The sequence below is a fragment of the Lates calcarifer genome, linkage group LG2, assembly GCF_001640805.2.
Source record: "Lates calcarifer isolate ASB-BC8 linkage group LG2, TLL_Latcal_v3, whole genome shotgun sequence".
Taxonomy (NCBI): Eukaryota; Metazoa; Chordata; class Actinopteri; family Centropomidae; genus Lates; species Lates calcarifer.
The window spans coordinates 6,133,348-6,160,490 of NC_066834.1; the positions used below are offsets into that span (position 1 = coordinate 6,133,348).

The 27,143-nt window shown below is 40.3% G+C and overlaps 2 protein-coding genes across 2 annotated transcripts; both read right to left on the reverse strand.

Annotated features, from left to right (window-relative positions):
* Positions 1-7,065: 7,065 nt before the first annotated feature.
* Positions 7,066-17,618, reverse strand: rbm26 (RNA binding motif protein 26). The gene is made up of 22 exons (XM_018683755.2): positions 17,135-17,618; positions 16,904-17,022; positions 16,435-16,553; positions 16,228-16,319; positions 15,865-16,136; positions 15,099-15,374; positions 14,740-14,982; positions 13,645-13,785; positions 13,390-13,530; positions 13,170-13,278; positions 12,885-13,041; positions 12,161-12,346; positions 11,279-11,380; positions 11,111-11,179; positions 10,899-10,997; positions 10,702-10,776; positions 10,054-10,221; positions 9,660-9,764; positions 9,272-9,475; positions 8,604-8,690; positions 8,341-8,454; positions 7,066-7,828 (listed from the first exon to the last, which is right to left on the reverse strand). Exons 1-22 carry the CDS (start codon positions 17,191-17,193, stop codon positions 7,739-7,741), a joined length of 3,027 nt encoding a protein of 1,008 aa, XP_018539271.1. The 5' UTR covers positions 17,194-17,618; the 3' UTR covers positions 7,066-7,738.
* A 591-nt stretch (positions 17,619-18,209) lies between these two features.
* On the reverse strand, positions 18,210-26,910 carry LOC108887985 (cytochrome P450 27C1). The gene is made up of 9 exons (XM_018683754.2): positions 26,459-26,910; positions 25,208-25,398; positions 24,698-24,897; positions 24,318-24,527; positions 23,701-23,864; positions 21,167-21,333; positions 20,829-20,907; positions 20,397-20,600; positions 18,210-19,814 (listed from the first exon to the last, which is right to left on the reverse strand). The coding sequence occupies exons 1-9, from the start codon at positions 26,747-26,749 to the stop codon at positions 19,695-19,697; spliced, it is 1,626 nt and encodes a 541-aa protein (XP_018539270.1). The 5' UTR covers positions 26,750-26,910; the 3' UTR covers positions 18,210-19,694.
* Positions 26,911-27,143: the final 233 nt, after the last annotated feature.

Consider the following 27,143-nt stretch of genomic DNA (forward strand, 5'->3'; position numbering starts at 1 on the left):
AAAACAAGTGCTAGAGCTATAATGATCAGTGACAGAGAGTGGAGAAAGGCTCAGACAGACACACAGGAAGAAGGACGAGTTAATCTGACACCTCAAAGGCAACAGAAAGGTCACCAATAAATTATATGGATAGTGCAGTATGGATGTACAGTCATGCATAGTGAAATGTAAGGTTATAATTTGGTCCAAATTTGCACATATAAGAAGACCTTGGCCATAGACCTGTAAAAATAAAACCTAATACCGGCAATAAAACTGTAATTTCACTTCTTGGTGTCATTGTGTTTACTTTCTCCATTTGCAAAGACACACACACACACACACACACTCACTCTCTCTCTCTCAAACACAAAGACCTCGCTTTCCTGTCTCCTCACAGAGGACATTAACACCAGGATCCTACTGGTGCTGGAGTAAGTAATAAATTGTGTTGAACATTGATAAACTAATGCAATTACCTGCAGGGCAAGCAAGTCAGCTAATTTAAAGATACCAGGTTTGTTCATGGGGTGGGATGCTCTGAATAGGCCCCAAGGGTGAACGATGGCGCCTTTATTACATCTGAGAGGTCAGCTTGGTAGCACTGTATTAGGATTGATCTTTTGATCCCTGCCTGGAAGCCCCCCATACTGTACCAACCCCATTTGGCTGAGAACAAAACAGTTTATCTGGCGCAAAGGGTTAACTCTGCCAGCCAAGCAGCCTAATTGAGCACCACACATCTCAGCTACACAGCAGAAACAGGAACCTAGAGGGTCGTAACAAGCCAGGCGTAACTTATTCACATAATAAACCAAGCAGATATCTAAATGAGCCATTGAGCTGGCCAGGGGGGAGGGAGGCCATTAGGCCGCGTGGACCATGGGTACATATTTGTATATCTACAATTGCCCTATCATTTGCATATATGGCTGACTACAGAAATGTTAGTCATGCTTGTACCTAGGGGCCTAATGACAAAACAGAACAACTGTACTCATTCATAGCACCATAAACAAGTCAGATCCATTTTACCCAAAAAACAAAAACTGACATATGGATATAAAGGAATCATTTAGGTATTGTTGAAAACAGAGTGGCTGGACTGCTACACTGACATGTCATGAATATACACTCTCATGGTGAAGGTTTGGTTCAAAGAGTGATTTCTTATTATCTACCAATCAAACTTAATGACCTGACTGACTGCTATTGTGGTATATTTTTACTCCTCAACTCACAGATTACCAAGCCTCAGTACAGTAACTATTCAGCCAAAGGGCAGATACTGCTTTAATGTCTGTTTTGAAAATTACAAATCTCTATGACATAATATTTTTTATGTAGTAAAACAGATTTAAGAAAGTCAGATATAGGTCATTACTCAATTTTTACCAAGTGTGTAGTTATTGTATGTTGCCTTTGTAGCACAGTATTGGTTTTCTCCTTTAATTCTCCCAGAGAGTTAATAAATGTATTTCCCCAAATTCCTTTAGTACTATAGTAGCTTGCTTCTTATAAGTTCCAAGGCGTCTAAATGACAACATGACCTCACCATGATGTTGGCCAGTTGGCCATGAATGCATCATGTTGTGTGTGTTGATTCCAGATTAATACAGGGTTTGGCCTTTGAGTGTGTTTTCATTAGGACCTAATAAAGACACTGTAGCCTCATCAGCTTTTTGACTGTGTGGTAACACTCCACACGTTACATTAAATTAAAACTGTAAATTTTAACAGTTGAGTGGGGTCTTTTAATTAAAGTTTTTTTAACATGGTGAAATTAAAGAAGTTCTAGCTGCTTTGGGATATCAGGACAGTGTTTTATGACAAGTTATTTTGTCCCTTTCTTTGCTGAATAAGGACTTGTTTGATGGACTGATACATGACAAATATTACATTGCAAATACAAGATCTCCACACACACTAAATAATATACAAAACTGCAAAGGCTGGATTTTAACAAACCACATACTGTACACTGGGTCTACTGGGAAAACAATCAGGAAAAGATGGGTATGATAGGGTGCTAGGGATGCTTGAATTCTTGTCTCAGAGACCTCAGAAAACCACTGATCCTGCATCAATTACCTGTTATTCTACACTGGTATTTGTCTGTTATGTTGCTCAGTTTAATCAATGACATAAGGTTGTCACTAATCAGCAGTCTTGTGGCGATGGGTCAAGGGTCAGCCTTTAATGTGACCTCTGACACATAATTAAATTGCCATCTTTAACCTCAGTTACAACCTGTCACAGAGCATTGGATTACATGCTGCAAATCACTGCACCAATCAATGACAGGGGAGAGGGCAGAGGGCGGGGCCTGCTGTGTCCAGCAGGTGCCTGCACAGAGATTATCTTTAATGAAGTTGAACTGTACAGTGATCATGTTAGTGTACAGCCTGATTAGATTCTGAACGACATACTGCAAAATAACAATCACCCTCACAGGGAAGAGGAGACTGTGGATAAGTTATTACAGACACATTTACAGAGTCTGGCCATGTGGCGTTTCCACTTTAGCTGCTAGTTATGGAAATTCTTGGAAATACATTAAAAAAGCCATTCCACAGTTCTGTCAAATGAAAACTACCTCTGTATCCTGACTGTGCAGCAAATTTGGTTTCATGACATGTATTTTATGACGTAAACACTAGTATGGTTTGCAACATTTGTACTTAAATCTGCAATATGTGATTTCTTTCAGCTCTTAACATGTTGACATGTTATGTTCTTTTAAGTTGATTAGGTACTTTTCAGATTAAAGTTTTTCATAAAATATGTTCCATTATTCCAGATTAAGCGATCCAACAGTAGCCTGAATAAAGTTGTTAAAAACAGCTCCACATCATTTTAAAGTGACATAATTAGCAGAATTAAGAGATGCAACGACTACAGAGGCCCATCTTGGCACACAAAAGACAACAAAAAACCAAATCAATAACAAATACAGGCCTAAGAACTGGCATTACATATATATATTATATTACAAATATATACATATATATGTAATAATAAAAACTCTGAAAAGGGGTCAGTAGGCTTAAAGTGTTCTACTTTTGACAGTTTTTTGTATTTTTTTTATTATTTTTTTTTTATACAGAACTTTTACATGTAATGAAGTAATTCTATATTATCGTACTGATGCTTTTACTCATTTAATGGACCTAAATGTTACTTCTACCACCAGATTTAGTATTATGCCACTAAACTTCTGACACAACTCATACAGTATCTGGTGAGGTAATGTGATTAAAAATGAACCAACTGATTGATATTGTCATTCTTATTTTTTGTAGATTATGAATTGATTTCTCAATGTCCTTCCTTTCCTTTCTCCTGAAAAAAACAACCAACATACATACAATAGCCTACATATTGTACATTAAGGGAAGTAATATCCTTCAACAATGCAAAAAACAAACAAAAAATACAAAAAACAGGCGAGAACATTAAAGCTGTTCTTTTAGAGAGATTGAGACCAAAAACTAAAACATCTGAATGTACTGGCTCCCGGTGTTGCCATGTTTCCAGTTGTTTTTATGTGCAAACAGAACAGCTACAGCTCTCTGATTGCAGCATCATGACTAAAGGAGATTTATAGTGATCTGCAGGTTCAGGGCAGCCATGTCTTGATTTATTGATGGCATTTCCCGGCCAGCAGGGTTACCTGGGATCTGTGGTCAGCAGACAAGGTTAAAGGGCTTTGTTGAGTCTAACACAGCAGTATTTCCCAGCAAACTGAGGATAATGGCGAGAGGTTTTTTAGAAGAAACAAGATTTTTTTTTTTCTTGCAACTGAGTAATAACAAAGATTTCTTTTATGTAATATTAAATTTTACCAGTTAAGCTTTAAAACTGAGGCTGCCTTTCCCACACAGGCACTGATTGCACACCAAAACTGCAGCTGGTGTTACAGGGAAAAAAAAATGTGTCCCCAAACTCAAATGATCCTGAATGACTATGCTGATTATGATTTAGAGGCTGCTAGTTTTGTTTCAAACTGTGCCTTGCTTTGTGGCCGGGGGCCTTGTGTTGTTTAAAGGGTTGTCGGGTTATAAATACTAAATTAATCATGCTTTTGCTCAACTTGCTAGGGACTGAAATTTGCTTATGAAGGCCCATGATCGCATAAAATATTAATGGTTTTACAAAGAACTGGCATTGTAGCGATGGGGGCAAGGAGTGTGAAAGCGTAGAGCAGTGTGTTGGGAGGGGTCACAGTTGATTTCAGATTTGAAACACCTTCCTTATATTTTCACCTTAAATGGATAAGTGACATAAAATTACTGACCAAAACATTATGTGAGCACATTATCCATCCATTAAGATTAATTTTGTATGTATTATTTTACAAAATTGGTTAAGTGGTAATTGGTGTTAATTGGCATGCAGCAATGTTTTTGTGTTATGAAAATGCAGCAGTAATATTCAAATGAATCTGAATAAATACATCAGAAGTCAATAATGTTATGCATTTTTCTAGTCGCTGCATACCCATATGACCGACTTCTTAAGCCCCCAGGGCCTAAAAAAAAAAACTACAATCATTTTCACAAACAGAGAAACAGAAACAGAAATCTCCAAGCAAACAAAAGCAAGAATTTGAACACACAAATCTTTTCTTTTTCCAGTGAAACTTACTTTCAACTTTATCTGCCATATCCACGTGAAAAAAAAATCAAAACCATTATAGCTAATTCCTAAATGTCATGCCATTTGTCTACTTGACACAAATCAGAAAGTAAAGATTCATATAATGGATGACACGGATGCTGTAAACTTGTTAGCCCATATTTTCTTTAGCTCATACAGAGCATATAAACGTCCTGTGGCCACTGAGACACAAAGGGAGGCAAGTCGAGCTCTGCATGCTGGTCACATCACCACTGAAGTGGCTGTAAACGATGAGGGGTATAGTACTAAATTTCCTGTAACACATTTATTTGTGTAGCTGTTCCACAAAGTGCGACTAAACAACTGTCAGGAAATGTGGGTATTTGTGTCAATCAAACCGGTGTCATGACAAATAAAAGCTAGCTACAGGTTCATGACACAAATGCACAAGCATGCGGGTAAAACTACAACAGCTTGTTTGAGCGCAAATAATGCTTGTGCGAGTTTGGTGGCACCACAGTAGGTAAATGAGACAGCAGGAGGGGGCATTTAACACTCCCAGACTGAGAGACGGAGGGATGAGGGGAGGTATTTTTGGCGGCGGCGCAGGGGAAAAGAGCTTAAATGAAAAACAGCAGATATTCTACAAGAGCAAATCTGATTTCTCACAATTATCTCTGCAAGCTTGACAGGCACCAGGGGTGGCCCAGGAACACTGAACTGGTGGACACTGATTGGGTAATTTGTCCACTTTCACTTGAGGCTGAGAGATTGTGGGATCTGTACTGTGGAGAGCCTCTCTGCAGGTGTATGCCAACTCCCTTACAGAAAGCAGAATCCCTTTTACCTAAACACCAAGACTCATCTTCAGTTTTGGTTTGAAGAAAGCAAAGGGTGACCAGCTGTAAAGTTAAGTATTAACCTGTGTTAGGTGGACAGAGAGTGGCAGCTCAAAACAAACAGATAGATAGATTAGAACACTAATCTAATCTAATGTTCACCATCTATGTTTGTTTTGTTTTCAGGCACTTGAAATTAAGTGCCAAATCACATGTATCACAGCTTTCAGAAAATTATGATTACTCTACAGAAGTACATTATGTGAGTTGACACTGCTGGTGTATTAAAAGCCACATACAAATGACACCAAGGTATGTAACTGGGCCTTTAAGGATTTTGCCCACACTTTTAGGGCTGCTTGCTCACGTCATAAGGCCATTGTCAATCAAATCCGCTAATACCACATCTAAATAGTCCTGATGAAGCAGATCAGCAGAGTTTTAAAATGTTAAACTCTCACCAGTATTTATAGAGAGATACTTTATATAAGGTTTTAGGGGCTTTGATATCTTCAATTACCCAAATTTTCAGTCTTTTCATCTTTACAGAAAACCTGACATAAAATCAATGGCCCAGACCAGCTATTATAAAGTATGCAAGGTGAGAAATACCCACAAACCTCATCCTCCTCTGGTTCTGTCTTATCAGCATCCGCAGCACTGAGAGTCATGACAGGCTTGTGCCACGCCAGGCAAAAAATCTGGTTGTTGAATCTTGCTCCATGAAGAGCCGCCTAAAGGTGGACAACATAGAGAGCAGATGAGGAAACAGGTGTGTCAGGTGTCGTGACAGACTTAACCACAGATCTCTGCTTTGGCCAAGAAAATTCAGTACAGAACCATTTTACTGTCTGAATGTCAGCAAAATCCAGAAATGCATCACCTGTTCAGCCTCTGCTCTTGACTTGGAAGTGATGACTGCAGTCAGGTTGCTTTCGTCAATCTGGCAATCATCAGTCTCTCCAAACTGCTTCAAAATCACGAACACACATTTTGGTCACTTTACAAACACACTATTTAATTGCCCAATTTTTCCACAGAGATCAATACAGCCCTATTTTATCCCTTGAGTGCAAAATACAAGTTTTTGTTGCCTTTCATTTACCCACAGATAAAAGATCACCCAAGATCTCACAGCAGGCAGTTGTCACATATAAGCAAAATGATGATAAAGAATTTATAATTGATCTTAAAAATACTGTATCTTTAACACAGCAACACTTAGACTGAATATAAGATTACATTCTAAAATGTTGAAGCCCCTCAGAGAAAGAAGAGATGTAGCTGGAAACTGCCAACAGCTCCTGCAACAAAAAGAGCACAAATGCTGTTAGGTTACTACTGGATTGGTTTTTGGATCATATATATATATATATATATATATATATATATATATATATACACACACACACCAGTCATAGAAATATTTTTTTTAAAGCTAGATTATAATTACAATTTTAACAATGTTCAAAATATGTCAGATTATGTCATGTTCTTACCTTAACATGGAAATCAGTGTCATATTTGGTTACCTTACCGATCCCAGATTTTTAAAAAAACAAACAAAAAGAAAAGTGTTGATAGATGAAGGAACTTTGTAGGAATATTTGCTCTTTAGGGGAAGAGGAAGGTTTTTTTAGTTTTTTGAAATGGTCTTTTTCTCTGGTCTTTTATGAGTCTTTTTTTCACTGCCACATTTTCTTTTTTTTTCCTTTTTTTTTCCTTTTTTTGGCAGGATGTTTTCAGACCATTTCAATTCTTTATTTTTTGTACAATCCAAAGTAAAGCAAAGAACTGAGAAGCCAAACTTTCATACAAATCATTTAAACCCAGACATAAAATATTTACACATGAGCATTTTAACCAGTCAAACTAATACTATTCTGCAAAAGCTACAGTCTGTCACTCATTTAGTTACAACACGAGTTTTGTCTTCTTAAACCGAGAGTTAAGCACGTGTCTTTGAGTGAACAGATGTCACATGTCCAGACAATCTATTTGTGTTTTATGAACCAAAATAACAAACTAAAAAGAAAAGAAAAAAAAAATTACAGAACTGTTTCTACATTAAGAGCATTAAAAAAATCACCATTGTTGCATCTGGTACACACATTAAAATGAATCAAACTCACACATGGTTCTTCTGCCAGTTACATATTTGTGAGGGGAAAAAAGTCTAGCCAAAGTGAAATGTGCCTTGTTGATTTACAACAAGCAGGCATTGAAATTTTATTAAGTTGCTGGATTGTTGCTTGTCTTCCACACCAGTGCAACCAGGGGAGGAGCGGTCTGACTGTTCTTCATCTGCGCCAGGAACGCGGCTCGTTATCATCCTCTTCCTCATCGTCATCCTGCAGCAGTGCATCATCACTCAGCGACTCTTCTGGGTACTGATAGGAGAAAAAAAAGAGGGAGATTAGTGGTCGTCACAGTGAAAGAAACAATTTCAAGTGGAAAAACCTTTTACTTTGAGCACTATCAGCACTCGCATCGTGTATTTAAAAGGGTCTCATGAGGGACTAAATTCTCAGCTTGAGAGAATCATGCCGCAGAAAAACCGACTGCTTAATGAAAGTACAAGTGGCCATGCAAAAGCCACATACAAACAACCCTTACTGTAATGTGTAATGGCTCCCTCTTGTGTCCTCTATGTGTATAACAAACAAAATTTAAAAAAAAGCTGCACTGGTACCTGAGCAGAGAACATCCAAATATCTGAACTAAAGTAAATACTTAATTGTGAATCTTTATACTATCATGACAGTTAACACCAACAAAAACATGATAAATTCGTTCTGCCCCCTCTCTTATTATCTTTACAGAAAACCTGACACAAAATCTTCTGTCCTAATCAGCTACTATAAATAGAAAAATATGTGCAAAGTGAGAAATGCCCACAAACCTCATCCTCCTCTGGTTCTGCCTCATCAGCATCAGCAGTATTGAGAGTTGTGACAGGCTTGTGCCACGCCAGGTGTAAAGTCTGGTTGTTGAATCTTGTTCCATGAAGAGCCGCCTAAAGGTGGACAACATAGAGAGCAGATGAGGAAACAGGTGTGTCAGGTGTCGTGACAGACTTAACCACAGATCTCTGCTCTGATCAAGAAAATTCAGTACAGAACCATTTTACTGTTTGAACATCAGGAAAATCCAGAAATGCATCACCTGTTCAGCCTCTGCTCTTGACTTGTAAGTGATGACTGCAGTCAGGTTGCTTTCATCAATCTGGCAATCTTCAATCTCTCCGAATTGCTTAAAAGTGTCAACACACAACATTTTGGTCACTTTACAAACACAAAATCTTATGGATCTTCTGTCACTGCAAGTAGCTTGTAAGGTATTACAAAACAATTCCTATGTGCCTCTTTCAGTGTCAAGGTGCAGTCTACAGGTTGCTTTTAATATTGCAGCTGCATCACCTCAACTTTCATTTGATTTTCAGCAGCTGGAGCTAGTGCTATACCTGTTTAACTCAGCAGTACTGACAGAGTTTATACTGTAACATATTTATAATAGAAATCCTACATGTAGTTATCAGTCTTTTTCTGTCATTAGTTTTTATCTGGATGTTGAATGAATAAGTTGATCTTGCACTTATAGAATATCTACAGTTTCTTTGACCTCTGTTGATCCACACAACAAACACCCTTAATCCTAGGTAAGATGAGCGAACAGCTGAAAGTTTTATTTATCATGTCCCTACTGAGTGGCAAGCATTAACTGTCCACCCCCTCAGAGGTTAATCTCTGCAGTAACAGCTTCCATTGAAAGGTCAAACTGGTTCAATTGTGGATATCAAATCTCCTTTTCTCAGTAGTTACAGACTGGCTTACAGCAAAGTGTGGCAGCAGGTCTACACGGTCACCCTCAGTGAAACCGGATATCTCCAGCGCTCGTGGTCGGTGGTCCACGACGGCATGCACTGGCACACCTCTTCCCCGTCCTCTGGAGCCCCTTCCCCGGGCCCTGAGAGCACCACGGCCCCGAGTGTGGACCCCCCGACCTCGTCCTGGTGACAGGAGTCCCCTTTTTGCTGCCTGGATTAAAACAAAAAACCTGACTGTTAGTAAGTTAAACAGAACAAATATCTGGCTGATCTCTTGAAACATATAATTAGAGAAGTGGAGATGATATTACAAGAGCACAAGTGCCCTCATGTGGCAGCTGTTTAAGCTGCATTTTAACACTTCACAGTTTTGTCTTTCAAGGTCAAGTCAATACCTCAATTTGCAGCTGGGTGTACTTGATCTTCAACAAAGCAGTGTCCTCTCCAGCCTGAGTCTTCTTGTACAGATCCAGCTCTGCATCCAGCAGTTCTTTCTGTGCCTGAACATATTATTAATTCACATAAGGAAAGACAACAGTGCAAGACAGGAAGTAATAACTGGACAAGCTGAAGAATAGACAATCCAGCTGCCTTACTCAAAGGAATGAAATAGCAGAGTAAAAGCTGGTTAAATAAAAACCTAGAGTTATAAACCAAATGCTGGTTACATACCACAAACTAAAACTACAAAGCAGAGCAAGGAAGCATGCAGCAAAATACCTCTATCAGGTTTTGATCAGCAGAATTTTGTGTATGAAGTTCTGTGTGTTGGCTGGTAGCAAACACTACCTGGGCCTTGCTCTTAGCGGTGCGTAACAGGTTGCTGCTGCCTGAGATTCCCTTTATCTCCTCTTGAAGTTTGGTGATGCTCTTGGTTAACATGCCCAAAGTTTCCATGATCTTGGATTTATCCTCTGCCTTCATTGTTTTGTTCTTCTCAAGTTTGGATATCAGGAGCTGCAGAGGATGGCAGCAGGAAAAACAAGAAAAGTGCAGGTTTAACTTTTGTATGAACTGCTTCCAAAAGAACAGAAATCAACACTGTTAGCCACATAGTAAGATTTAAAATTGTGGTAAAATATGGATAATTTCACTCAGAACATCCAGTCATTTCAGAACATTTTGCCATGTTACTTTAAAGGACATAGCGTGTTGACACATGATCATTAATCCTTTTTTACTATGATGACAGAGTGCGTGAGTCACAGATCCCACACACAGCTTTCAAACACTTGGTAAATCTACACAAACAAATCCGAGTCCAGAGACTGGCTGAGGGAGTCTGCTGCCTCATGTTGCTGGGAGTGGTGAGTGGTTACAACTCACACACTGACATTTAACGTTTGTATAAGAGGGCTGCAGAATCTAAATGCTGACAAGCAGTATCACTTGAATATATGATAAGAGTAATAAAACCTCTATTCCAGATGATCTTACCTTCTGTGTCTCAATGTGCTTCTCCAATATTTCCTGCTTCTTCTTCCTTACATCCTGCTGTAGTCTTAGGGCTTCCTGTAAAAAGGAATTGTGTTCTTAGTATGAGAATCCTAACTGTTTGCTTTCCATTTTATTATCCTTACTTCAGAGTCTTTCCCCTCCCCTTTTCCCACCCTTCCCTCCATTACTATTCTCACCTGTTTCTTCTTCAAGGCTTCCTCTGAGGTTTTCTGGGCTGCCTTCAGGGCAGCAGGATTGTATACAGTCTTTGTGAGCCCCATGGATGTTGAAAACACCTGTAAAGGGGAGAAAAAGGTGATAGCACATAACATTTAACACATACAAACAGACAGAAAGTCAAAATTTAAATTAAAAAAATGAGTCATTCTGACAGAGAATTGACACTTACTTTTTCAACAGGAGCTGCTGGTTTGGAAGAAAAACCCAAACGGTCCTTCACCGACACTTTAGAAGGATTCTGCGCCAAAGGGGGAAATACATGATGTTTATACACACCTTCTACAGATTTTGACAAGTATATGCAAAAAAAACTGAACACCATCACACCCACACACACCTGAGAAGCTATGCTGGAGTCTTGGGAGGGCTCAGAGTTTGCAGGGAGCATTGGTCCAAGGCGGTCTTTGACAGACTGCTTCAGAGACGTGGCTGAGGGTTGCTGAACGACAAACATGTTCATCACATTAGGTGAGGATTAATGGAGTGCATTTTAATATTAACCACTGTCAGATAACAATTATGGTGTTTGATCTTCCAGATTTCTTGTCATGCTGAACTTTTTGGCTGTATCATCTACTTCCCGCTTCTCCTCACAACAACACTACAGAAGCTCTGTAACTGTAGGTGGATGCAGCACTGGCATAAATGCAACAGGTTTTTCCAAGTGACAAAATGCTAGAGCAAAGGGATAACAATGCTGTGGTTTGCCATGCCCAGTCTTACAAATGATCGAAAACATCCTTGAGGAAGGTGTAACATTTCACACAGCAACACTAACAGATCAGCAGCAAAGCGAGCTGTGGATGAGTTATGCTCTATTCAAGCTGAAGACAGAATTGGAACTGGTATCTGTGTCTCTTCTATGACGGATTTCTCTATTCAAGAGAAGACTGCTGTATGTTACCACACCACAGCGAGGTTTACAGGAAGCATCTTAATTTTCAGGAACTAACAGCAAAACCACACGGTTGTATTCTACAGTTTTTAAAAAAGCTCTATGGATCCTTACTGTTGCTGCTCTATAAACAAACATGATATTGTATGATGTATGTTTTGGCTAGTTATGCAGCAAACTACAACATGTTCCCAGAAATGCAAGGCTCACAGCAAAAACGTCTTGGGTAAGACTATGGCTTAGTCTCAATTTTTTTTTTTGCTTGTGGTAAGCCCAAACATTTCACACCATGGTATGAACAACAGTTTTAAAATCAACTTTTACCATGGCTGGCTGTGGCTGAGGCTGCTGCTGTGACTGGCCCTGGACATCACTCCCGTCATCACGAAACCAGTGCACCCTGATGAAACGGTTGTTGAGAACAGCCTCTGTGCTTTGCATAGCCCGCTTAGCCTCATCTGGAGAGGCAAACTGGATAAGTGCCCCCTCTGGGTCATTCTGGTAGGCCACCTGTTAAAAGAAATAAAAATGGTACAGTGAGACAGTTATATTAAATATGGTGCACAAGCTGTAAGTCCTGGTTGGCTGAATGATTTATCTGAACTTAACCTCAATGTTGTCGCATTATCAAATACACATGGACAACTCTATGATGTGATTTTCTCCTCACCATCCCAACTTTCCCAGTAGCTGAATGCTACTCACTGTACCATGCTTCAAAAACCAGTGTATGAAAGCATTTGGAAAAGGTCTAATGTTGGCCTAATCTATGTGGCTTTTATGGCTTCATTTTGACCATATAAGCTATTTTTTTCTGAGTCAATAACAAAGACTAACTCTGAACCACTACACAAAAGAAAACTTTCTTTAAAATCTCTGTGTAAAACAGTTCAGAAGTTGATTTAAAACTAAAACTCCTTAATCTCACACATGCATATTGTTCATATATTACTTGCCTCACTGTATGCACAGTACATTACTACATATTTTACTGACTACTTGACCATCAAAGCTGTGACTTTCATGTCTATAGCACACAGGGACTGACCTGCAGGTTGACGATGGTGCCAAACTTGCTGAAATGTTCATTGAGTTTGCTGATGTTGTTGAGCTCGGGAGGAATTTGCCGAACCAGCAGCTTGGTGTTAGGAGAGAATGGGGTTCTTTTGTGGTAGCCCTGGTGGTTGGGTTTGTTGAAGTTGGGTCTAAGCAGAGAAGAATTAAACAATTCAGTAAGTGTGCTATTAAACATGCCTCTATCAAATTTTCTTAGCCAGTGGGTTTAAAGGGAGCACAAGACTTATTTTTAAATGAAAAGAACAAGGTGTCTTACTTGTCAAACCAAGGTTTCTTGGAGGGGAGGCCTCCATCATGGGAGACAGGTGGTCTCTTCCTTGAATCAGATTCCATAACAATCCGCATACTGTTGTTAGGAATCTTGTCTGGTGAGAGGAGGGACAAAGACTGACAGGTCAGTTTTGAGACTACAGAAACATGCATGTTTTAAGATAATCTATTCCAAGCTCAGCTGGTTCAGTTCATGTGAAAAATACCTCTCTGTGGCTGGTCCACCTCCCCCATTGTGAGTCCAATCAGATTGGGTCTCTGAGCATTGACCCGGTGGCGGTAGATCGGCCTGGGGGTACTGGTGATGCTGGGAGCCTCAGGATTGTACACATCTGTGTCATAGTTGTCTGGGCAGCAGAGAGAGGATACTTAAGCTCATAACACAACAAGGCAAGGTACAGTAACACTGATTTACAAATACAAAATTACATTTGTAACTTCAAAAGACACACAGCCATTACCAGAGGTGAAGAGTGGCACTGAGGCTTGGGGAAGTGAAGAGCGCATCCCAGAGGTGACAATAGTGGGAACAGAGCTGGTGATGGAATTAGGAGGTGCATCCATGCCTGACGGTTGCAGAGGAGGAAGTGGAGGAGGGGGACCTGTGTCAGACGGAGAATTAAAAAAAAAAAATCAAATAGAATAAGAAATTCAAGCAAAGTCTCTAAAAGAATTGAATTTATTGGAAAACTTAACAGTAAAAAAAATGCAATAAGAACCAATTCAAACAAGTCCATAAAAAAACACATCTACTAACTGGTCAAACCACCAGGGTTGTAAATCTGACATGTGCGATCTGACAATTTCACTGTTTCAAACAGAAACAGCTGACAGTAGGCAGACTTAGACCCAAGCTGTTGCCTAGCAATGCAAATTCTATAGATTCTATAAATGCAACTGTACAACAAAGTGCTCTCATCTCTAATCCCATATGAAACTGAATGAATATACTAACATGATAAAACATACAAAGTTTGACATTTCATGCTAAAACACACTGCTAAAATGTGTTGCTGTTACCAATCAGGCACAACACAGTGAAGACCCTGACCACATGAATATGCAACTATTTTAACGACCAACTCATAGTTTAAGTGAAGCAAAACTGTCAAATACTCCCAAATTTCTGCTTCTCATTTGTGAGGATTTTTTTTTCCTGATTTATGTTATAGTACATTGAATATCAATATCTATTTCTTGATTGCAGACCACAAATAAATTCAAACTTTTCTAAAAACAAGTAATATGTTAATGTCAAAGCAGGTTTTAGGAAATTGTGATGGACATCTTTTCACAATTTTCTGACATTTTAGAGACCAAAAGATTAAATCAGTTAATTGAAAAAATAGTTAGAAAATAAAAAAAATAATGGATAATGAAAAACAGTAACAGCCCTGCATGTTTTTGCTATCTTTCCCACTAAATATAAGAATTGTTTTTATATTGGTTGCCATTAGCTCATCCAACTTAATTAACATTTGTGGAGAAAAATGTGTTAAATGCTTTTCCTGTGCAGTACCCACGTATCATAGACAATACCAACTCTGAATCCCTACCTGCAACGGGTGGAAGGCTGGGTGGGAGGGCACCTGGTGGGGGCACAGGGGGCCGCAAGTTCACGGGTGGTGGGTTCATGAGAGGCGGTGGCGGCGGGAGCCCTGGTGGCGGCGGAGCGTCCACACCTGGGATTGGCGGAGGTTGGAAGGGCAACATATTCGGCAAATTGACATCCTCCACCACAACTGGGTCACTTCCATGGTCAAAAGGGCACATGTCCCCTCGCATGCAGAAACCCTTTTCTGGAAAAGAGAGCATACACATGTGGAACATCAAACTCACAGAGCTACAACAATAGATTTTTTTAAATGGCCAGTCTGCAGACATAATGGAAAATAGTTGAATCAGTTTTTCTTACCATCATAGTCTCGGCATCGCTTCCTAGGTTGGGGGGGTGGTCCCCTGCCAAAAGGACCACGATCCACAGGGTGCTCAGGGCGAAAGTCTGACCAACTCTCAGTGGTGTTGTTGCTATGATGATGTGTGGGGGCGATGACTGTAATGGTGCTGCTCAGTGTTGGCACAGGGAAGTGTGAAGTGGTTGCAGTGGAGACCAGCGGTGCTGCTGTATAGCCATCACCCTCTGACCTGTCCACTCGATCATGATCATACTTCAATTTTCCAGAGTCTCGCTCTGTAAATAGACAGGGATAATAGGTAAATTAACTGTCTTTATGGTCCTTAGTTAAGTTTTTCCTCAACACCCAGTCACACTCATCATCAGCTGTCTAGGCCGATATTGGTATGTATCAGTTCCAAATGCTTGACTCAATATTAATACATCCTCATATAATGCAACTAATTCATAAAATTGAATATATTTCATATACAAGAACAATTAAATTCATACTGAAGAAAACCTAATACACATCTACATTAAAATTAGACATTCTACATCTCTCTAAACTATGAGGTAATCTTTCAGTTTAAGGTGTTTCTTTTCAGCTGTAATCTGACTGGACACAGTTTAACAGGTCAGCAACAGGGTCATAGTTTAAATGAAATGAACTTACAAGAGTTGTGTTTTTAAACCCAGGTTTTGGGGTCATTGCTCTCTCCATAGAAAAACTACAGTTCAAACTACCACGCAGTGATCATGTTAGATCCATCAATCAGGTTCTTACCTCTACTCCTGCTTCTAGACCGAGTTCTGCTGTGGGACCGGCTCCTGCTGCGATCTCGATCCCTATCTCTGTCTCTGTCTCTATCCCTGTCCCTTTCTCTGTCACGGTCTCGGATACGGTCTTTGCTCCAACTCCGGCTGCGGCTACGACTGTAACTGCGACTGCGGCCTCTCCTGCGATTGTAGCGATCGCGGTACGAGTCCCTCCTTGGCGGATTGCGGTCATAATCTCTCTTCCTGGAGCGATCGTCTCTCTTGCGGTCATCTCCTCTCCTAAAAAATTTGGTTAAACAAAGACATAATAATTATTGAAAAGTAAATGCAAGCTGAAGACAAAGGGTTGCAAACGGGCGAGTGCACACACCTGCTATCTCTACTGTAGCGAGAGCTTGATTGTGGAGGGCTGTGATTCACTCGCCGAGAAAATTTTTTCTCTCTTTCTTCTTCCCGGTTTGTCTGAACAAAGAACAAATTAATTTCCAATTAATATTGTTTGTCTAAGATACCCACTGGCATGAGAGCTCCTCCATGCTATTTTAGGTGAACTTGTGATGGCACTTAAGAAAATTACCTCATCTTTCTTCTGCTCATCTTTCTCAACTTTGCCCAAAGAGGATGGTTGCTCTGGCTGTGGGAGGTAGCTTTTGTTGTTAACAGCTTCAAACAGCTTATCCACAAATGGCTGGGTCTCTGAAGGAAGATTTAAACCAAGAATGGATTAAAGTGCAGCAATAACCAGTAAGATACACTAAAACAGATGACAAATAACACTAGACTTGCAAAGTAAAGCTTTTATGAAGGAGATTTAACAGGTCACAGGTCAATTGATTAAATTCCCAAATCTTTCTTATTGTGCAACAAACTAAATATTCTTTATCTATGTGGTTAAAAAGATTTACAGGTTTCAGAAATACCTCTAGAACCGCTATAGTCCCTTTGAACAACTTCAGTTGTGTCTTAGAAAAACCGATGGTTACTTGTGTGACCCGAATGTGTCCTGATAATACACGAGGAACAAATTGAGGCTAGAGGTTACTTACCTTTCTGAAGAAATACATCCAATTGGTCTATACACAGGGCTTTAAGTTCCTTTTCACTTTTATCCTTCTTCACCAAAGCAACAACATACTTTGCGAGGGCAGAGGGGTCTGCATCACAGCTGAAATTGTGAAGAAAAAAAACATACGAACATGGAAATAAATAATAGGTAAAACGTAGATAATTTGCTTAGAGTTAAAACAGCTGTGTGGCTAATAGCTAACGTTACTTACATGGGCTCAAGGGTTTCAGACAGCCATGTTTTCAAGGCATCGAGGTTTTCAATGATCATTTTAGATCCAGCCGAACTTTTCCCCCACTGAGGCCAGAGTTAACACCAGCTGGGGTGATGTTACTCGCTTACTTACTCGCCTGTTTAAAATGATAGCAGACACTTCAGTGATCTTTGGCTAGGCTGTGTGCTAAAGGCGACGTGAGCCGAACTTAGCCGCGTTAATGTTAGCTAGCTTAGCCAGCTAGTTAGCATACGTCTTTTCCAGGCCCCAAACGTGCTGTACGATTCCTCGAATCTCGTAATGCATTTGTTATAGAAGTCTACAGGGTGTGAGTCTATTATTTGTCCACGTTCAACCAACTAACCCTGAAGGCTGTAATTTATTTTTATCCGTTTTAATTCAGGAGCATTCACGCTGGACTTGCTACTTGATCCCCTCTCACTAGCTAACATGCCATGGCAACTATTTACTTCCGCTTGTGTTCTCGTTGGCAAATATCGCGAGAGGAAACGTGGACATTGTAATATGAATGTAGTACATTTTGATACATAAATGTGTACGTCACCTCAATGCTGCAGCTGGTAAACACGGGGCTACTTTTATTCATCTTTTATCTTTAGCCCGGGATCAGTAAAGTCTTTTCTCGATAACAGAAAAGACCAACATTTATTTCTACTACATTTTACATTAGTGTAAAATCAAATGAATGAAGTCCAGTAAAAAGTATAATATTTTCATCTGAAAATGGAAATAATCAAATAAACTACAAGTACATGAAAGTGTACATGTACTTCATTACCTCCACCACTGCCATACTGTTTCTACCACTGTTCATATACTCAGAGGACAGTTTTATAATAGCTCCACATCACTCCAAATCAGATGGTACTAATGTGTAATCAGAAAGTTACGGAGTATGCAGCAACAATGATGCACCAAACTCCTATTAATTTATAACAGATGCAAGACATTTGGCTGATTGAGTCACTTAGGACAGGGTCATAGTTTCACTGGGGACAAAGCTACAGAGCAGGCATCACATAAAAATGCTAAGATAAATATTCACCAGTAATAAGAAGAAATGTACAAAGCTTTAATCAAAGTTAATTCAGTCAAGAGTACATTTTGACACATCAGGATCTTCACATGGAATTGAATTTAAAAATCTGTGGGTTTGAACAATGCTTTGAGTCAATCGATCATTTATTGGTGACATCAGTGTACAGGTGTGAATTTACATCTGCACTCAGGGGCTTAACTCCCCAAAACTACAGAGTAAAGATTTCTTTTATTTACTTCTCTCTGGTTTTCTTCCAGTGTTCTGTGTTTGCAGTACTTATAAATGTAGTAAGCCAGGGGCTGTTTTGTTGTAATGCTGTACCTCTCTATCCTGACATTTTAAGAGTATTATGGATGTAAATATTTTTGACAAAAGACATTGCACAACACTACAGTAAAAAGGAACAGGTAGACAAAAGAGCAGGTAAATACAGAGAGTGTTTTCCATTTTCCTCCATGCATTGTGATCCTTCAAGATGACACAATTCAACAGCAACTTGTCTTTTCCCTTGCACCAAACTGTTCTGTAACATACATTATCCCTCTCAGTAAAATCATAATTTAACTGGTGTTCTGCTTAAATACTTGCATTCACAGTAACAGCATACAAACCAAAAATTCTGAACACATTTTTTGATGCAAATATGAACAAACAGATACACATTCTCACTAGCTGAGCATCAATGTTTTGATGAATTTAGTTTATAATGGTTCATTCATTAGTTCTAACAAAGGGGATGAACATTTTTTATTTTAAAAAGTTAAAAGCACTTTTCCTGCAAATATACATGTTTACATCTGAAAGAGTTTTTTCTCCCCTTAGCTAACTGTGTACTTAATGTTTTATGGACATACAGTACATGGATTAAAATCATGTAATGCCATTCAAGTGATTAAAATGTTCTTCCATAGTTTGAATAAAAAGAAACTGTGGTGGCAGAAAAAAACCTGTCTAAGTAATTTGGCTTGCAACATAGAGAAAACATCATCATCATCAAATAAAGCTCATTATATACACACACGCTAATTTTCAGTACATTCATAGTTGTCTTTCAACATTCTCAGTGAATTTCGTTCTCATTCTTACAAACTGTGTGATTATGTGTGCACACATGATTACATACAGGCATGCACTTTGACATAAAAGAATACAAAGTACATAGATTATAGTTCATTTTCCACTCACTATTTTGAATAGGATGAATGGAAGGAGTAACAGTCCAAACAAACTGCAGTGGGTTTTACTAAGTACAAATAATATACATCATAAACAGTTTTTATTCTTACGTTATTGGTCCAGTACTATTTTGTGTCCTCCTCATCAACAAAGAGGAAGTGAGACACATTTCTTGCCTGAGTAAAACCTCAGACTTAGCTTGGCATCTAAAAATCTAACAGTGGAAGCTGTACTAAAAGCAGTGTATTTAAAAACTCCTAATAATGAATCAGCACTTTGAAAACATACAGTACAGTAGACCTAATGGAAAAGAGTCAGCCTCTAGTTTTCCCTGTCGACGAACTGCAGGTTGATGGGGGTAGCAGGACAGAGCAGGCCATGGGTTTTGGCCTTAACATCAGCAGTGAGAGGAGACACGCCAATGTGGAACCTCTGAATGAGCTACACAAGGAGTGAAAACGCAGATGTCAGTCAGATTATATAACTCATTTGGGTTGTGGAACATTATCTGTGAGTACATTTATACGTGTGTTTATCAAGACACCAAAGATTTTTAGCAGCGCAGCTGGAAACTGGTATGCTTCCTCTGGTCTTTGACGTTGGAAGATTAAAAAATATTCAGGGACTGTGTGAGCTGTGTGATTTGGGACGTGGATGCTGATGTTCATACTGTGATGATTCAAGAATGTAAAATTTCCATTAAATGGCTTGACAGTTGCCTGAAATATTCTGCTGTGCAGCTGGTCAACAACTGGAATCATTTAATTTTGTGTTTAGGCTTGCTAACTTTGTCTAAAAAGCCTGGTTCTCTTTATTTCTTATTGTTGAAAATGTACAAGCAGCATTCTGCATCTGTCTTATCCTGTACACCTTTATGGTGTCTTGTAGGGCCAGGCATAGTTGTATGCATGACACAGTAATAAAAACTCGATTCATTCCTGTAATAGGATACAGTACATTTAAAGATATGCTTGAAGAAAAATTCTGAATGTGTGTGTAGTTAAAAGTCGATTAATTCCCTACCCTTGTGAGAGCTAGATGCATCTCTAGCTCTGCTATTCTCCTGCCAATGCAGCTCCTGATGCCGTAGCCAAAGGGAATGGAGCCAAAGTTGTCGACACGATCTGTGGAATCTTTCCGTATCCAGCGATCGGGTCTGAAGTCTAACGCATCAGCAAAGGTCTCTTCATCCAAAGATGTGGAGTAGTGACACAGGGCCAACTGAGTCTGACAGAGTAAGAAAACAGAAAAATGTCAGTTGGGCAATGAAAACAGCTGGGCTATTGTACAAGCATCTGCACGAGAGAGAGAAAGAGACAGATGTATGAGTAATGCAAGATCATGTTACATCTGGTTCCACTGTAATGTTTTTGGGTGGCTGTTATGGTTACACTTTTTCTTCAGCATATGCACACTCCAGAGGACTCACATCTATTTTGTCTCTATCAGTCTTACCCCTTTGGGGATGAAGTATCCGCCCACCACTAAGTCATCCTGGGTAATCCTTCCATTGCCTGGGAGAACTGGAAAAAGCCTGCTCCCAGGGAGGGGTGCACAAAGACTGTTATTTAGCAGCACTATACATTGATCTTCTCACAAAGTTTAATTCTGAGACAATGTGAAAGCCACACACAGAGAGACATAATGAACAAATTAAAAGATACTCATGAACATACTGTACAAGCACAGATCTTTCAAACTGTTTTTCTGAGTTGTTGCCAACACTGCAGGCTAGTGACAGAAAACAGCTAGATAAGAAACAGACAGTATACAAAAATGACTGCAGTCTGCACCTGAGAGTCTCTTTGACAAGTCCTCTGATGAGAGGCAGACGGGGGACGTCGTCAGCGGTGGCGACTGTTCCAGGTCCCAAAGTCCTTGTCACTTCGGTAAAGATTTGCTGCTGTATTTGAGGGTGCCGTGCCAACAGGTAGCTGGCCCACGAAAGGGTGAAGGATGTCTAGGAGGATAGAAAAGGGTATTTCTTCAAAACCAATTGTTGTATGACCTCTTGAATGTGTAGTATATTAATTTCATTCTTTAGGTTTTCCATTAAATCTGTGTGGGGATGTTGCCTTTTTCCTCATGTTTTGCAACAAGTTTGACTGCAATTCAAGCTGATATAAGAGTTTCTATGATGTTGCGTAAGTGTTGGGAAACACAGTGAGGGGCTTTGAGGGAGAGGGGGCTAATTCCATGTGCCGAGCAGACCATTCCACCAGCTGCAATCTCAGCCCTTTATCCCTCTTCTTACATCATTCACTGTCATCCATTCTCATCCAACTGAGACCTTGATTAAATGCACTCAGTTGTACCACACTTAACAGCATTACAGCACTGTTTTCATTAAATACAATGATACAAAGAGAAATAACCCCAATTAATTAGCAAATCACAGAAATCAAATTTAATTTCTCGCCTGATCTCACTGCCTCTATCCCTTCACAATGGGCACCCTTTCCAAACACTTCCCACACATCTTGTGCTTTCCCGTCTCATCAGACACACCCTGATCATTTTCATTTCCTCTTTCCTCTACTGGCAACTACTCCACCTACTCATTTCAGTTATCTCACTGTTCTCAATTGTCCCAACTCATCCTTTTTCTGACTCACATGTCACTGACATTTTCATTTCAGTGATGTGGGCAGATGAGCAAATGACATGAAAATGGGTGTCACCTTTCCTAACTGACTATGTGCCTTGTTACTCCCACTCACATCTAATTTCTTTTCCTGGCCTCCTGTCTGTCTTTCCATCTAGCTTCTTTAACTTTTCTACCCATACATTTCATGACATATATGGATATCAGAGAGACAGTCTTGTTTATGCTAACATCACAATGAATATGGAGGCCAGTCTAAGGTCAGTGTCCTCCAGTGGAGTAACTAATGATGAAAAGAGTATCTACCCTTGTCTATGCCCCACCATCCTTTTCACTGTTGTGTCCTCCACCTCCTTCTACCCCTACCCCTCCTCAGGTTCCCACTCTGTCATCACCCTCTCCCCATCTAACCAACTTGCTCCTAATCAACTCCAGCTGGCACAGATGCTGGCAACACCTCAGACAAAGCCCGAGAGGAATCATATGACAAAAACTCATCCAAACACATCTCTAAAAAGGCTTAGTCCTCTACCCTCCACCCCCTCATCTTGTCCTTTTTTTCCCTAAACATCCATTGTACGCCCAATCTTTTTTGTCCTCTTCCTTATGACGCCAATTCCCCACTCTTTGCTTTTTCATTACAGCGTCCCTCTACCTCAGAGCCTAACCCTCCCCCCCCCCATCTCACCTCTGCCCAGTCTGTGCTATAACTCTGGCTGCAGCTAACGTGTCTTGACAGCTCTTGTGTGTGCTGAGTAAAGGCAAATGCACCAAGGGGTCAGGTAATGGCTCAGCTAAGCCCACCCCCTGCCAGGACGTGGCCGTTGCAACAAGTTCAACAAAAACACACACACCCTTTTATCCTGTGGCCCCTAGCTCAGCACAAAACACTCTACACCCATAATTCTTATTAATCTGACAGCACCCCAAACAAATTAGGCAGTAACTGTGCACATGTGCACACAGTATACATACAGATTCACACGTACAAGACAAGTGTGAAAACAGATGGAAAAATAATTCTTAGTGGGTATTGTGCATTATCAGGCAACAGATACTTGTGTCTTATTTTTGGTTTAATTTCAAATATTTTTTTGTGAACATCTCTGTCTTTTGTTGAATTGTGTCAGGTGAGTGTATCGAATGATCCAACAGGCGGAGGCGCCAGCTGTGAAAAAGTAACATCCTGTGTCTAAATCTGATCCAGAATCTTTGTGGTATGCCATGCCGTGTCCCTGCTGCTTTACAGTCTTATCTCTGTACTCTTTAATTTGCCAATTAGAAGGTAAACAATATTCCAACAAAAAATGGTTCTTCAGTGACTTTAAACCAACAGTATTAATTACTTGCAAGTGTTATCCAATTAAGTTCTAATGTGGTAACACGCGAATGCACAGCACAGATGTCTCATAGAGGAAAAAAAAAGACAAAGCCCCCCCTGTGTAGATCTAACAGACAGAGACAAATGATGAGAAACTAAATATGAGTGAGAACAAGTTTGTCAGTGGGATACTGTGTAACCCCACAATTCACTGCTCTGACCTGACGCTGGCACAGCTACACAGGCATAGATGTGGCGCCAGAAACCCAACCCTTGAAACTCAACACTGACTCAGACAGACACACACGTGTGACTCCCAACCGCTCCACCTCCTGCTAAAGCCACACACTCCTCGACCCCTCTCTGCACATATCTTCTAACACTTCTGCATAAACACACACCGTGTCAACCCCGGCCAGCAGCATCTCCGTTACATTGGCGTAGATCTCCTCCATATTCATCTCCTTGGTGATGAGCATGTGTGTGAGCAGTCCCCCCTTCACCTCTTCTCCCTGCTCCAGCTGGGCCTTGATCTCTGAGAGCCTCTTATCAACGTGAATAAGGCCTGGGATTGGACAGGGACAGAGAAAAAAGGGATGAATGGAAAGGAAGGGGGGAGTTAAGGGGAAGTGAGGAGGGAATGGGACGTGAGGGAGGGTAGTGAAGGAAAGGAAAGAGAAGAGAGAACAGGTTATGTAACAGAGGGACCCCATACTCCCACAGCTCCATGGTACAGCAGAAGAGATTTATATGCAAATCAACATTCCTCTCCATTGATGCCAGGCTATTTATCCAGAAAAGTTTAGCTAATTCTTTACCAGACTGAAACTTCACTGTTTTGTTATTTAAAAAAGTACCACATGGAAAGCATTATCTAACATTTTTACACACTGAAAACTATTCATGAAGATTTTAAAAAGATGAAAGACCTGGTATCAACTCACTGGACTGGAGAAAGCCACCCTGAAAACATGTGGCACAAGTGGTACTAAATATCATATTCTTTTTAACTACTTACTGAATTTGAAGAGGCCATCCCAGGAGAGACAGAATTCCTCCCAGGGTTTGGGAATGATGGGTCGGAGCCACTTAGGGATTGCCCCAGCATACATGGTTGTCTTGAAGGAGCTGAACATGAGGTGCAGTGCGGTAATGTAGTCTTGGGTTTCCTGGGGAATCTCGTTTTCCAAACAGCCTAGTCGGCACTCGTACAAAATGGCTGCCACACCTGTAAAAAAAAACAAAAAAAAAAAACAAAAACAGTTGTTGATGTCTACTTTCTCTTTCTGTTTCATCCTTTTCTGATGGCCTCACTGATATACTGCACTATAATTTTTAAATCAATCCTGCCTCACTTTCAGTTCCCTCACATCCATCCTGTGTAGGATCTTTACCAACCTTCCATAGCGTATTTGAAGAAGAGGTCATTCACGTTGAGGACAGTTGCTCCGTCAGACTCCTGGGTGCGCAGAACATGAACTCTTTTGATCAGGTCATCTACCACTTTGTTCACATCATTGGAGAAAACTGCTACATCACGGGGGCGCATGATGAGCTGTCGGAGCACGCTCCGCATCTTCAGCCAGTCCTCTCCTTCACTGGAAAGACATTTATAGACATATAAATATAATATCCTAGTTTATAGAGACTGATAGTGGTGAAGCAGTGGCAAAAACTGCAAGTATTGATGCTAAATGAGGCAAGTACAGTATTGGTTTATGGATACAAAAACTGACTATTCACAAGTGAAGGGAATGCACACTAGAAGTGAGTTGATCCATGTAGCACAGACACCAAGTGTTGTGCTGTGCCCATCTGCACATATGGAAACCAAAGTGATTATCTTGTCGACCCCAGCGTAATTTATTCCATTCAGACTCAAAGATCAAAAGGTTGCAAGACACTCACGCTGAGATGAGGCCAGTGGAACGGCCTCTCATGTCTCTGTACTCCTTCCAGGACTCCATGTTACCTCTCTGAGGGGCCACGCCCTCGGCCCTCAGCACCTGAGCCACCAGGTCGCGGTCTGCAATTGAGACCACCAGCTGGGGCCCAAAGTGGGACTTGAAAATTTTTCCATACTTCTTCCTGTGCTCCAACTGTAGATGCAAAAGTGACAACAAATAATTAGTGGACACATCTCTTAATTTGTGTAACTTTGATAAAAATGTTTTTTGAAAATGGACAGAATCCAGCACTGATTTCATTTTATGCCACTGACAACATCAAAAGGTTTTATAAATATATGCTAGCTGTTAGATTAAATCCAAGTTTTAGTGAAGAAATATAAACTTGTGATAAATCATTCAATCAATTACATTTTGCAGTTTCATCAAAATAATGCAGACTGATTAATAAAGTAGAATGGTGTTGTATGTCCGCCAGGCCAAAGTACTACTAAATCTCCAGTAGAACCTGTCTATAACATTATCTAAACCTTAATGTACCTGCCATCTAAATATAGGCTACCTTTATTTGTCTGACTGTTGCTATCACTAACAGCAGTTTTCCATATTTGGAATGTAGTTTTTAAAAATCTGATAAAGCCCCAGTCCTGACTTTCCCAGATACTATCACCAGTGAAATCGCTTTCAACATACAGTATAAAACTGTGTTAATGGGCACCTATACAATCCCTGTCACTTGGACTAATTTCCACATCGAATTAAGAAAGAAGATAGCTAGAATAACTTTGCATTAATCTGACCTTACATTTCTCAAAAAAAAATATTAGTTTATGTCAAGTGATCATCACCACAGTATAGGCAACGAAACAGGCACTTATTCTGTAATCGCTTCCACCAGCAAGAACTTGACAGAAGTCTTGTTTGTCATGCTGATCGATACCTAATTGAATGACTCTTTAAGCATTTGGCCAAAGCGCCTTGTAACAAGTTTATCTGCCGCATGTTGTGATGAAGAGAGCACTTACAGTGTTTCATGTAACTCTCTTGAGGGCTATTACAAAACTTGGAGTGGAAAGTTAACCAGCAACCAAACCTCTGGTGCGCTTTTACGCAACAGTCTGTGCCATTTTACGCATAGGTGGCAAATTTGGCAGACGTCGAGAATAAACAGGCTCTTTGCCATTGATGGAAAACGCGCAAAATGATTTGATCTGTCAAACAAAACTAGATATACACATATGGACACCTTTACCTGAATTTCGTGAATTCTGCTAAACCCGTCTCTCCAAAAGAACTCGATCAAGTTGGCCAGGGTGCTGGGTCCAGGCATCTCCTTCAGGGTCTTGATACTGGTTTTCTCGCCGACATCCGCCGGTGTGATCAGTCTTTGAGGTATGGCCTCTTCTCCAGCCGCGGAGATCCCCAAAGCTTCGCTGGATGCTGACTTGTGCAAGGCGCGTAAAATGAAGAACATCTGCTTATTTAGCCGGTAGCCTTGGACGCTCTTCAAGTATGCTGTCGTAAAATGATTCAGAAATGCCATGATTTAGATACTTTTCGGTGTTTCCGTGAACTTAAAAACGCTCTATAATGGAAGTCTTTTGCAAAGTCTTAAAGCGCGGAGTTCACTGTTGCGAATGTATGTTCCTTGCACGTGTAAAGTCGACTCCCCCCTGTGTGGTATTGTAATGTTAGATGGGGTTTTTATTGAGGAACGCTTTTAAAGAGTTGCTTGTACAACCTCAGAGGTGGAAGAGGATTGGATGTTCGCTCAAACAGAAGGGAGGGATAACTCTGTATTCGGGTGTGGGCGTTTCTCCTCAAATGCTCTTGAGTTCATTCTTTCATCAGAAAAGGAGAGCATTACAACGTGCAAGTGCCACAGTTACATCACACCAATCAATCAGCCTGCGTGCGTGCACGCACACACCCCACCC